This window comes from Argiope bruennichi, chromosome 8 (assembly GCF_947563725.1).
Source record: "Argiope bruennichi chromosome 8, qqArgBrue1.1, whole genome shotgun sequence".
Lineage (NCBI taxonomy): Eukaryota > Metazoa > Arthropoda > Arachnida > Araneae > Araneidae > Argiope > Argiope bruennichi.
In genome coordinates, this window is record NC_079158.1 from 71,558,059 (window position 1) to 71,571,938 (window position 13,880).

Genomic DNA, 13,880 nt, shown 5'->3' on the forward strand with positions numbered 1-13,880 from the left:
CTTTTTACATACATCTGAAGAGTTTTTATCTTACTTTAAGTTTTATCTGCACGCTAACATCAAGACAATTTATCAGTATATAAATTTTTTTAGGAATAATACTTTGTGATTTTTTAATCTTAAGGAATTAGAAAATATAAATGTCTGCATCAAGAAAACATAATGAAGGGTTTTTGGGAGTAAGAACAAAATAAAAGAAGAATCTCAAAAAATGTATTTTTACAACAGCATTAAGCTACATTCATAGTTTCATTTTCATTATCTCAAAATAAATTACAACCTTGTATATGAATGTACTTCTACGCAATACATCTGGCATCATGAGATTTTCTTCAGATTACAAGATCAAATACCTATAAATATAAAATTTCTTTTGCTAATTTAGCAAAAGAAATTTTATATTTACAGGATGTTATTCGATGTTTAGAATGCTGTACAATACCATGAAGATATCATAACAATGTTTTCGAAAAATTTGTGTCATTAGGAATAAAGGATGAAAAATTAAAATGACTCTAGTGCTATTAAATTCAAATTTTGCAATTGAACCATTAGCACTCAACTGGCAACATTACGGTGCATTGGGTTACATGTTTACTTCAGGCTTAAAATATATTTCTTATTCGATATCAAATTGCTGTTACTTTGATTAGCAACCAGAATTAGTAATTGACATCTTGGTAAAAGTCTATTTATATTGTTTAAACTAATAAAAGAATTGAATGTGTTTTAATTAACCCAGATCACTGCTGCAGTGCCAGTCGAGTACTAGCTAAGTTTCGGTATTCCTTCAAAGTAAGATTCTAAAACTATTCATCAACAGAATAAATAGTAATATTTATTCATAACAGAATGATGTTGCAAGTACCTAGAGAGATTTAGAAGAATTCGTACTATTCAAATTCATTGTATTCTAAAATTAGGACAACCAAGAATTTAAATATTACTATATATGAAGCTCGATTCGTACTATAATTAAGAAGTTTATCTAGAAACGATACTTTTTATTTGAAACTATCAATAGAAAATAATGAATTTCAGGATATCTAAAAGTATGTTAGGTACGATAATATATTTTCATAATAATTTTCTATCCTCTTCTTACTTTATCATTTTTTGTTTTCGCTTTGACAACTGACATATGTTACATGGAACTAGAAAGTTAAAGTTTCACTGACATATGTTACATGAACATTCAGACAATTTACAAGTAATACTTTTTAGTTTAAAAAATTAATTTAAAATAAATTTGGGCTTTACAAAAAAAAAGATAGCCAAACAAGCTTGCTTGTTCAATAGAAAAATAGTACCGATCCAGAGTACCAACAACCATTGATGTTCAGAATTTGTTTATGGGCTTATAAAATACTCTGCAAGCTAATAGAAAGTGCTCGCGGTTTCTGCCAGCAAGCAAGTGCTTGTTTTGATGGCACAAGTACTTACAACTGTACAGTTTTTGCGCATGTATGGTCTTACTGGATTGACCGGAACTAACCGAATGTAGACCCTGCATTAGAATCGCCCTTCCCCATACTGGTGAAAGATGAGAGATGGTTCTAGATCAATTTTGAAAAGGATATCCTTTGTGGGTTAGCATTACTTCTTAAATCTGTATGTTTTCTGAGAAAATCAAGTGACAATGTTTTGTAAAAATGAAAGTAATAGAAATTCCTCAAAAACATAATTAGATTCCAAATTAATTTTACAACTTCTGTTAGTTGAGTTTAGAAATTAAAGAAAAAAAATTTGTCAAATATCATGTTCACTAAAATGTTTGCAATTTCAGATTTAAAATTTTTTCCAACTCCATCATTTGATGAATCATGATCAAAATTCCTATTTGTAGAAGGAGACAAGCGCACATAGAGTGAGTGTAGGCAGGAAAAGTTAGGATGTATGTGCATTGCTTTCACTATTACGCATATATTTCCGAAAGTACTGCTTTTTAAAATGATCTTATAGAAAGGTCCATTACGTTGATTTATTTCTTTGACCGGAATATTTGTCATTATGACCGCTAAAGTATTTATTAATTAAACAAACATTCAAAAGTTATTTCAAAATTATATTCAAGAAGATTCGTTTAGAAAAACCTCGTACGGGACTACGAGTTAGATAGAAATATAGAACAAACGACGTATTTACAGTGTTTTTTGTACACCATCTTCTGTTTCTGACGTCAACTTGTACCTCATTACATTTGAAAATGTTTATATCCTCCATCCAGTATAAACGGTGATTTGTAAGGAAAACAAAGTAGTCTAATCACTCTAAAAAAGTTATTAATAATTTTTTAATGAAGTAATTGATTTTTTTTTATCTTTTAAATCTTATCCAAAAAACAATAGCTGTGCTATCAAAATTGTCATTTGATAGGAACTTGGATCGAGAGTATATGCATGTAAACAAAAATAAACTGAACGCTAAATAAATGTTTTTTGCTAGTCTAGATTATGTAAAACTCTAAATTTGAAAATAATGAGATTCGCTTAGTAATTAAAATGTATAACATGAGAAATAGTATTTGGCGCATTTTATCAACTTGCATATTCAAATATCGTTCTTTCAATTCTTACTGTAAATGTGTGCAATGTAAAGAAACGTATCTAAAATATAAAAGACAAGATTCATCTGTTTTCAGTATAAAACTCACTCAATCAGAAAACAGGTCATTCAGGTATTACTTTTTTCCTTAAATTAATTGAATGGAAATAAATTCTCAACAAAAGAAATAAAATTAATCTTTATTTGCGCCCAAGTCTATTTTAGCAAATTATCCTTAAATTACAATTCTCGATTTTGTAATCTGAAAGTAAAAATAGAAAATAAGTATGTTGAAATATTCTAGTTGCAAAATATGTTGTAATTGTTTTACAAAAAAACTTATGGATATACCTATATATTGCATTTTTTAGTCTGATATTTTAATTTTTGAAATTTTAAATAATTACGATTAAAAATTTTCATTTTTATTTTCTTTCTGTGAAGTATTTTTTTTTTTTTTATGTTGCTTACAATTCACTATAATTCTGGTTAGGTTTTCTTATACCTGTATATTATCCTTTATATGTCCAGCAGAATTAGCATTAAAACTAACAATGAATCTCAAATAAATCTGAAGTTAGTAATGAAAAAAGATAAAGTTTTGAACTGTAAAAATATTGAACTTTAGTTAGTCATTTGCTAAATTTATTTAATGTTGTAAGAAAAGTAAACATTATTGTATTGTATGTCTCTGTTATTATATCTTTCCTCATTTAGGGATACTAAAGAGAGTTAGCTAAAGACCTTAAGTATAAGGTTGGAAGCTATATAACCAAGTAAATTCTTGATTCACATTGAAAAATGACAGTAAAGTTGTAATTCATGAAAGACTTCATCACCAATGATGGGGCATACTTTACTTCGAATTATTCAGTGCATGTCATTTCAAGCAATTTCAGTAATAAATTCATTTCAACATATCTGTTTTACATGTTTCAAAGTACTCAGAATTTTGTCTGTAGCAGTTCAATTATCTATACAAACTAAATTTTGTATGAATTTGAATGTCTTTGAATTTTATATGAATAGTTATGGTAGCAGTTTTAAATAAATTTGATTGTCAAGTAAAATTATCTTAATAAATATTATTTTTAATATAATAACTTATATTACTTTAATTTTAATGTATGGCAATTTTTAAAAGGTATCAGTGCAATCAGGATATATGCAAAAATGGATAATTTTTAAGATATTCATAATTACCAAAAACAATTATTTTTAATTTAATGTATTAATATCTATTTCATTCTACTTATAGTTTTCTGATCAGATTATTATAGCTTGTAACATGATTAAAAAATTAATGGAACATCTTTAATTAGATGAATGTCTACATTTTTAAAAATATTTGTTGTGATAATTATTTTAGGAATTATTCAGGATAAATTGTAAAAAATTGATTATATGACTTAATCTGGTTAGTTAAAAGATTAATGGAATCATTTGAAAGCGGGAGAGAAGAGGGCTTTCCTTTGCCATAAATTACAAATATTAAAATTATACTCCCACCCTAACATCTACTTATACTTGTTTTCTCTTCTTTTTTATTAGAATTTCTATATAGAATTTTCAAAAATTTTACACCAAGATATTAATTGTTGCTGACACTTTAGTAAAACTCTTGTAGAAGTGTTAGTATTTTTTGTAGAAGTAATTACTTCCTTACTTTTTTTCAGTTCAAAACATAAAAATTTTATGTTGGCTGGCATTTTGACATGGCTTGGACTGAAAAAGGAAGCAGAGGAAGAAGATCCTATGATATCTGTCATGAAACTAGGAATTCTGAATTTACAAAAAAAGGAATATGATACTGCTGAAAATATTCTTCATTTGGCTCTAAAACTAGCTCAAGAAAGGCAAGATATGCAAGCTCAAAGATACATTTTTGATGTACTAGCTAATGTTGCTTTTGAGAAAGGTGACTATCCAAAAGCAGAAAAGCTTTTTATTCAAGTAACCAAAGAACTTTTAGCTTCAGGTACACCTTTTGATGACAATGCCATTGTTGAAATATCTCTGAAACTTGCTTCTATTTATAGTCACCGAGAGGAGAGAGAAAAAGCTGAAAAGGGTTTCCAGTTTTGTATAAACACACAACAAAATAAATTAGATGCAATGAACCTGAACAATGTTAATGATCTTTCTGATCATGAAAAAGACACTGTTCTTTTATGGGCTATGTGTGTTGATTGGTATGCTAGGTATTTATTAGCTTCAGGGATGCTGAAAGAAGCCAAAGAAAATTTCCAAAAAGCTCTAGACATTTCTGAACGAATTAATGGCATATCTCATCCACAAACTTTAGTTTTATTGAATGACATTGGTAGTGTACATAGTTTACTTAATGAATATGATTTAGCAGTTGAGAATTTTAAAAAAGCTATTAAGCGATCCAACGAAAGTGAATCTCCTGATCTGCCAGCATTTTATTGCAACTTAGGAGCTACTTACTTGCAGTGTGGAAATATTGAAAAAGGTGAAGAAGCCTGCAAAACTGCTTTAAAATTAGCAAGAAAGATGAATCATGCTGTTGCAGAAGAAGATGCAGCCGAATGCTTAAAAGAATTAAATATGCATAAATCCCATTGATTTATTGTTTAACTTGTGTTTCAACTGTAAATAAGTAGATATTTTAATTTTGTTTTTCATGTTGTTGAATTCTTGTAAAAATGTATGAAACAGAAATTAAATTACCTTCAGCATTAATAAGTTCATGTCTTTTAAAATAGAAAAATTTCATTTTTTTAACTATGTTTTTGAAATTTTCTTTATAGTAAATTCAATTTTATTTTATTATAAATATTTGATTTTAATTTTAAATAAATTCTTGTCCTGTAAGCTTTTTAAAAGAATATGTTTAAATTGTTAAAAAGAAATATTGTTGACTATTTAATAGTATTTATTAGTTTCAATGTAAAAAATAACAGAAAATTACAACTCAAATCAGCAGTACATAGAAAATTACGTCATTATAAAAAAATTTCTCCAAGACTGTTAAAAGATTTCCCACAGTTAAACAATTTATTTTATTGCACACAATCCCAGTTGAGACTAATTTTATATAATTAATAGGTGTGATGATACACTCTATGTATCTCGCATGTTGTTGATCATGAATGATCTCACATGCAATTCTGATTTTAGTATATGCTATAAAAATTCATTTATACAATATAAATTTTTGAGTTGGTATTGAAGAAATATACAGGATATCAAATTCTATTCTCCCAGAATTAAAATTTTATTCATAGGATTATTATTAATAGCCTATGCATAAACATAATTTAATTTCGTTAAATTCTATAATATATATATTACTTTAATTGAAAATTGTATCTGTTGGTAATTATAATCATAACCTAATATTTTTATCTATACAATTATAAAATAATTTCAGATATAATAAGATCCTTTTTGAATGAATGAAATAAACTTATTTTCATGTATTTCTTACTCTAAATGCATCTTGTGATCATTGTAATTTGCCATTGAAAAAGGGCCTTTTTCTGTTTAAATAAATAGTTTTGTTAATTTAAATCAATTTTATTATTGTTAATGTTATTTTGCTTTTTATTAACAAGCAGTTTTAAGAAAATATCTAACTTTGAAGCATTTCACAATATTATGGGGTTTTCTTTTTTATTTCTTGAAATATCAAATGACATATTTCATGCCAAAAATTACTTATTGTCAGAAATTATAAACTTTTTTTTTTTCCATTATGATAGTGCATTCAATCAATCTTTGTCATTTGTTACAAGTTCTTGTTATCTTAGAAAAAAAAAATTTTTTTAGTGTGATCAATTTTTTCAAAAAGTTTTCATAATATATTATAAAACATTGTTTACAATAAAAAAATTTGTAAAAAATAAAAATTTCATATTAATATGAATTATAATAGCTGATCTGCTAAATCATATTTTATACCAGTCATATTCAACTTATACCATATTTTAAAGGTTATATTCAACCTCCATTGTAGTTTAAAATAGTTTTTTAGCAGAATCTTTTTTATCAATCACCAGTTAGACATTTATTAGATAAGAGATTTATCATATGGCCTATAAATTTACATACCTTTATATATTGTCATATATTTAAATTAATCTAATTTTGGACTTGCATCCGATTTTAAGTACAAGAATCAAATAATAGCCCAAGCAGTATGGGATATACAATTAGCAATTAGAAGAAATGATGTAGTAAACTCTTACAATTCGAATAATATTGTTCTGGAAACAACTTTTTTTTCAATATTAAATAATTGAAAATGAAGAAATTTGTCTACATAGGATATTTAAATCATTTTTTTTTAAATTACCTTTTACTTAAATAGGCTTATTTGCATCATTTTTTGGCAATTTCTTGTCATTTTCCTTAAAAACAGAAGAGGAAATTTTATTTCCACATAGTTACATCAGTATTATTAATTGAAATTTCATGCCTCCCTATGGAATTATTTTACCAATTCTTTGTGTATGTGTGTATTCTTAATTTAAGAATTTTTAAATCAGAGTCATCTTTTTAGACAATAAAGACAAATTGCCCTGCCTCAAAATTGGTAACTTCAAATTTTATACAAGTTTATTTATCTAAGAAATCATTTGACTTTAAAATATTTCTCTCATATATATATATATATATATATATATATATATATATATATATTAATTCTAGTGATGTATCACATGTATATTAAATAATGGATGAAAAAAGTGCAGATTTCAATTAAGTTTTTATTACAGTATAATTAGTAATTTACACAATTTATTCAAATCTACTATATCTATTTAAATCAGATTCTTAGTTTATTTTTGTATCTACATTATGAATCTTCATCAGAAAAAAACAGAAGAGTAGAGTGAATTTGATATTGTAACAAGACAAGAAGCTGGGGCTATTTTTAGGCTATCTGAGGAATGCAGTAAATTGCATTGAAGCATGTAATTGCCATCAATCATTTCTTGGAAACAATCGAACCCATTTTACAAACAAGAAAATTTAAAGTAAGCAAAATTATAACATTAAATTAAAGAACCATTTTGATTTTATGTTAAAAGCATTGTAAAAGAAAAGTTAAATAAGAGATAAACAAATTATTATATTATATATTATTAAATTATATTAAAAGGAGAATTTGTCTCTTGTGTATCTATTCACAAGTTAATGGCATCCTAAGTTCAAACTGATCTGTGATTATAGATCAGTATAAGCTCCCAAATGCAGAATATTTCTGAGATCTTGTGATAAAAAAAATGTTACTTGCAAATGAATCAATGATACTATCATTTAAATTACTTTTTAAAATGTTTTGTGAAAAAATTGGTAAATAGATTGGATTTCTTTAAAACAATTCTTCATTCTTAGATCAACTGAAAAACGATTATTTTATTTTTAATATAATATTCCTTTATTCATGAATAAAACTATCCCCTCCCCTTTTTTCGAGTAGGAAACAAAATTAAACTGTCATTAATAAAAAAAGGAAAAATATTTGCTTCTATAAAATAAAATTTAATTACAAAGATTAAGAAAGTCATTTAATATCTTTCTCAGATTAGGATCAAACAAATGGCTTTTAATGTTATATACTTAAATTCTGGGTGATATAAGAAAATGAACCAAGTTCCCACTGTCATTGAAAAAGAAAATTAGAGGATCTTACTAAGAAAATTCAAGGCTCATAAACTTACATACTTCAGATATTACAATGCAAATGATAAATTTAAAACTTCACCATTAGCATTCAAAAGTACCAATACTTTCTTGCTTATCACTTCTAGAAGCTTAATCATTAAAAAAAAAAAAATTACAGTTCAAAGTGACTTTCAAAATCCTGATGAAAGTACACTTACCATTAACTACTACACAGATAAACTAAATGCCATTTTCACACAAACCATTACTCACTTCATAAACACATTTACATTTTTACTCAAACAAAATTCATTAAAATGAATGTTAACCCTTGTGGTTCTCTCATTTTGACTAAAACACGGTAGAATGAAAAGAAAAATGCTTAAAATACACATAAATCAATAAATCTTTATTTATATTTAAACAAATGAACTGCAAGCAGTGTGCCTTTAAAACATTTTTAATTTTTAAGCTCTTCTGTTAAAACCTTGATTGCTATTCCAATTCATAATGCACTGAAAATCTCTATTCTTCTGTCTTTTCAATTAGTTCATTCAAACTTCTGCAGTGTAAAATCATTTAAATTTTTACTTTTTAAAAAAAAATTCACATCCTTTAGTCCTTTTCTTTTCAACATTTTTAGATTATAATTTTTGCTATTGAATGTTTTTGACATACAACAGACATTATTTGTATACATAAGTTCTTTTGTTATTCAGAAATTTTTTACACTGCATTTTCTCAATCTAAAATAAAATGCTTTCGATCAGTTTCTACTTTAAGAATTCAACTTCTATATTTTTACTTAATGAAAATCCTGTTTCAACAATGCCCTGATTATGGGACTGTATCATCAAAATGTTAATTACCACCCGAAATTTTGATCAGACTTTTAACCTCCTAATTACTTTGATAAAATAAGTATTAATTTAATATACTTTAAATCCCTAAAATTCTACTGAATTGCAAGCCAAATCGTTAAAAAAAAGTTAAATTCTTTAAGATAAAATTAAATTTGCAGTCACTTATAGTTCACAAGAAAGAAATTGGTTTTCCTTTGGTTAGATACTCCTGACAAGACAGTTGAGAGGGGACTCAAAATTCTAAGAATGAAGGTATATATAAGGTCATGACTTTCATTGTTTAAATTTCTTCACTGTTCAGTCAAAAAAAAATGATAAGTCAGCCTTTTTAACACTTCGTCCCTGCTGATATTAGCATATGAATTTTCGTTTGAAAAATCAAACTTGGAAATTATATTTATAATTACAGAAAGTATGAAAGAAATACTAGAAATTAAGTTATTGGTTGCTTTGACTTCCATATGGAAACTTTTTTTACTTACTATATGTAAAATAATTTTTATTATTTAAGAAATAATAATGTTTAACATTAAACTCAAAGGTGTCAGAAATTTTTTGTCTTTCCACTAAAGTATTCAAGTGTGATGTGTCAATACTTGATTAAAATATTTTAAAATAAGCAAAAAAAATGTAGTGATTTCTTTTATTACATAATATTACTACATAAAAGATTACATAATACATCACAATGTCATATGATAAAACAAATAATGAAAGGTTTTACTATATTATCTAACCACAATAAATGAAATTGATGAGGCTCTATTTACATTAAAATAACTTCAAATTTTGAAATACATTTAAAATGAATATAAATTCAACAATGTCCATGACTTTTACATTAAACCTTTAGTATCCACTTTGATTATTGTCAAAGCTACCTCAATAATCTCTGTTACCACTTTCATAATCTCCAGTATTAATCCAGTATTCTTCCATAACCTCTCCTTTGCATTCCATATTGTCCTCCATAATTACCATCTCTGTTTCCAAAACCTCCCCTATTCCCATAACTTCCAGCACCTCCTTCTCTGTTCCCAAAACTTTCATTATTCCCATAGCTTCCACCATCTCCACCTCTGTTCCCAAAACTTTCATTATTCCCATAGCTACCAGCACCTTCTCCTCTGTTCCCAAAACCTCCACTATTCCTATAGCTTTCACCATCTCCTCCTCTGTTCCCAAAACCTCCACTATTCCCATAGTTTCTACCAGCTCCTCCTCTGTTCCCAAAGCCTCCACTATTCCCATAGCTTCCACCAGCCCCTCCTCTGTTCCCAAAGCCTCCACTATTCCCATAGCTTCCACCAGCTCCTCCTCTGTTCCCAAAGCCTCCACTATTCCCATAGCTTCCACCACTGCCTCCTCTATTCCCGTAGCTTCTACCACCGCCTCCTCTATTTCCATAGTTCCCACCCCAACCTCCATATCCTCCATTGTTTCCTCCTTTGAAACCACTACCACCATAATTTCCACCTCTTCCTCCTCTACTTCCATAACTAGAGCCAGATGTAAACCGACCTCCTGCACTGTAGCCTCTGGGCAAACCACCTCTAGCCATTCCTGTACTTAGCCGCTGCATTTTTCTAGGTGGCCTGAAAAGAAAATGTAACAATATTTGTTAAAAAAATATTGCCATACTATTTAATAAATATATTCACAAATACTTATGATGAAAATTATTAAAATTTTATAAATCATGACATTTTATTATAAGTGAATATTAGATTTCATTCCTAAAAAGCTTTCAAGTTAGCATTAAACCAAAATAGAATGCAATTATAGACACAATAATTTTAAGGATGATTCACAACAAAATTTATAATCTCAGAATATAAGAAAAGGAAATGAGGAGTTGAAAATAAGTTTTTAAAATAACCAATATATGCTTTGAAATTATGAACTATAAATGCAATTGGATATAATTTCTTTAATTTTAAAGCTCTAAAATATATAAATTGATAAAAAGTGTTATGCCTATTAACAAACAAAAATTAAATAAGTTTTATGAAATTTAGAAACAACTACAGAGTGGAAGCACATAGTTTTAAAAATCTCATTGTAATTATCACTGGAAAATCTAAATGTATGGTCACAATTGAAAAATTTAATTGAGAATCCTATTAACCCTTTTACTTTCACATTACAATACACCTGAATTAATACTTACATTTAATAACTATGACATTCAAGCTGCCATTCTTTAACTACATATCAATAGTGTTACAAGCATGTAATAGAAATTTAACTACATTTTGACAATTATTGAAATCCTGAAATATTTTTTAATAATCAAGTGTGTAAAAACCCTCTTTGTGTGAGATTTCTTTAGTGTGAGCAGTAGAAACAGTGATCACTTCAAAATTTAGTCCCAAATTTTTATTCACATATTGATACAGGACATAGGACAAAAGTAAAACACAAAATACAAAAAAAAAACTCTTAACAGAGCACAATTCTCCACTTCGGATGCAGACTGATCTCTTTCTTCAGTTTCAGACCAATCTCCCTCTTCACTACGCCCCCCCCCCTCCTCTGACTCTCTATTAGGAAAACGGGGTTACCAGAAACAATGAGCGGGATTGCCAAAATTGGGGTGCCTTACAAAGTGCATAATTTTTATCATAACAGGTGTACTGGAATAAAGAAACTAAAAATTTCTTTCATAGAAATTAGTTTTTGACACAATATATTCTAAAGACGTATAAAAACTTATTAAATTTCAATTGCCTTTGTCGCCTTTGACAATAAATTTGTTCGTTAGGAATATTGGTTGTGTTTAGTTTCAATTAAATCTCTTGTAGATACCAAAGTGTACATTTCTTCAACAAAGAATTAGTACATTTCAAACTAAGAGAGAAATTTAAGAAGAAATACACCTTTCCTCCTCTTAGCATGCATGAACTGTGTTTGTGCCTCTTTGCAAGTGGTGTCCATTCAAATTTATTGCATTTATAGCCATGAAATTTGGCACACAAATAATTGTAATGGCAACTCAATTCATCTCATAGCCTAAATGTTAAAACTTAACAGACTGCAATGTAATTTTTATTTAATATTTTGCTTGATTTTTTACCCCTTCCATCAATGACATTCATTGTTTTCAAGATTTAAAAAAAAAAAAAAGAAAATGAGCACTTTTGAAATTTGTAACATGGATAACCTCATGATACAAACTATTTAGAGATTTTTCATTTTTAGTGATTATTTAGTTATTTTTTTCATTTGCCATTTCTAATATTAGAGCATCCTAATTTCAGCAGATTTTTCAGTCACCAATCTCTTCCCTTTGCAACAATTCAATTTCTAAAGCTATTTTGCATTTGTTAGCGTTTCCCCCCCCCCTCCTCCTCCTCCTCCTTAACTTTCCTCTGCTTTTCTAAAATCAGCACATACCTCATGTGCCAATTTTCCATACTTCGGCTCTTGAGATTGGTGCATTCAAATCTCTATAAAAATTTATGGCATCATACAAAGTTCTTAGACCAACTGAAGAATTTTCTTTCAGAGTTTCAACACGCATAAACTTGTTAATACTAACTACCACAGTTACCACTTTCCGCAGTTACACTGGCATGTGACAATACAAGACAAAAATACTTTTATGACTACCTCAAAATAAGAAAAAATTTCAGGACTAAAAAAATTAGAATACGAAACACCTAAATAAATTTCCACATTAAAGAATCAAGATTTTCTTTGTACTCATTTCTAATAATATTCAAGTAGCTGTAGTCATTAATTCAGTATCGGTATTTTCTTGTCTTGGAAAATGAATTGAAATTCATGCCACATAAGATTTTAAATGTTTGGAAACATGAGCCACACAAAACTTTAAACATGTCTTCAGTTTTTATCCATTCATGATATCATTGCAATAAAAACAAATAAACATTCAAAATCAGGATTATTTCTAAATCATTCCCATATCTGATAAAATTAGAGAAGATAAAAAATAACATTCTATCACCATGGTTACAGTCGAAAGGCTTTAATTAATATCGATTTTACAAGCAAATAAGTACAGGGTTAGTAATAAGTAAGTTAACCAATTCATAGGACTCTAAAATGCATTCTATTGATCCAAATGAGATAAAATCTGAACTGCAGATTATTGAGATAATCTCTTATTGAAAAAAAAAAAATAATACAAAAATTTACCATTAGGTGGCATTATAATACACATAAAACCATTTAATATGGTTCGAAATTGTTAAATAAAGTAAAATTAAAATTGCTCAAAATGTCCTTCATTTTCAACAATATGCTCTAATCGGAGAACCATATTTTCTATAGATTACTTGAGTGAGTCTGCCGGAATATTAAGAATATGGTGCTGAATAATGTCCTTCAGATCTGATAGGGATGATGGACTTTGATGGTAGATATTGTTCTTCAAACAACCCCACTACCAAAAGTTGCAGGGGTGATGTCCGGCGAGTGAGGAGGCCATACTATTGGGAAATGAGGGCTGATAACTCATGCTTCTGTGAAATGCTGTATTAAAAATCGCTTTACACGATGATCAATATGAGGTGTTGTGCCATCCTCCATGAAAATGATGTCTTGAAGGCATCCATGCTGTAGAAGAGTTGGGATTACAAAATCACTCAGCATATTGTAGTACTGTTGTTCTATGACGGAACAGGTTAGGATTCTATTTGAAGTTAACTCTTCAAAGAAATATGATCTGATGATAAAACCACACCATACTGTCAAGTTTTCAGGATGCAAGGTTGTTCCTGGATAACGAGAGGGTTTTCCTCTCCCACATTCGACAGTTGTGAGTGTTAACTTGCCCATTGAGACAAAAGTGGGCCTCATCACTCCAGAGAA

General features: G+C 28.1%; 2 protein-coding genes across 4 annotated transcripts in view; one reads left to right on the top strand and one right to left on the bottom strand.

Moving 5' to 3' along the window:
- The first annotated feature begins 2,385 nt into the window (after positions 1 to 2,385).
- LOC129981931 (tetratricopeptide repeat protein 19, mitochondrial-like) lies at positions 2,386 to 5,923 on the top strand. Its single transcript, XM_056092989.1, has 2 exons — positions 2,386 to 2,677; positions 4,221 to 5,923. Exons 1-2 carry the CDS (start codon positions 2,502 to 2,504, stop codon positions 5,131 to 5,133), a joined length of 1,089 nt encoding a protein of 362 aa, XP_055948964.1. The 5' UTR covers positions 2,386 to 2,501; the 3' UTR covers positions 5,134 to 5,923.
- Positions 5,924 to 9,710: 3,787 nt separating this feature from the next.
- The window catches only part of LOC129980867 (ATP-dependent RNA helicase A protein-like), a 40,076-nt gene continuing 35,906 nt past the window's right edge, over positions 9,711 to 13,880 (bottom strand). For all 3 annotated transcript variants that reach the window (XM_056091308.1, XM_056091309.1, XM_056091310.1), the window contains one exon: positions 9,711 to 10,639. In XM_056091308.1, the coding sequence (XP_055947283.1) occupies positions 9,964 to 10,639 (676 nt within the window). In that variant the 3' untranslated portion in view covers positions 9,711 to 9,963. The remainder of the gene's footprint in view (positions 10,640 to 13,880) is intronic.

What these genes read in the sequence shown, in the direction of transcription:
- LOC129981931 (XM_056092989.1), top strand. Translation starts at nt 2,502, where the DNA reads ATGTATAACATGAGAAATAGTATTTGGCGCATTTTATCAACTTGCATA. An exon ending in TCAGAAAACAGGTCATTCAG is followed by an intron (nt 2,678 to 4,220) that starts GTATTACTTTTT and finishes ACTTTTTTTCAG; the next exon opens with TTCAAAACATAAAAATTTTA.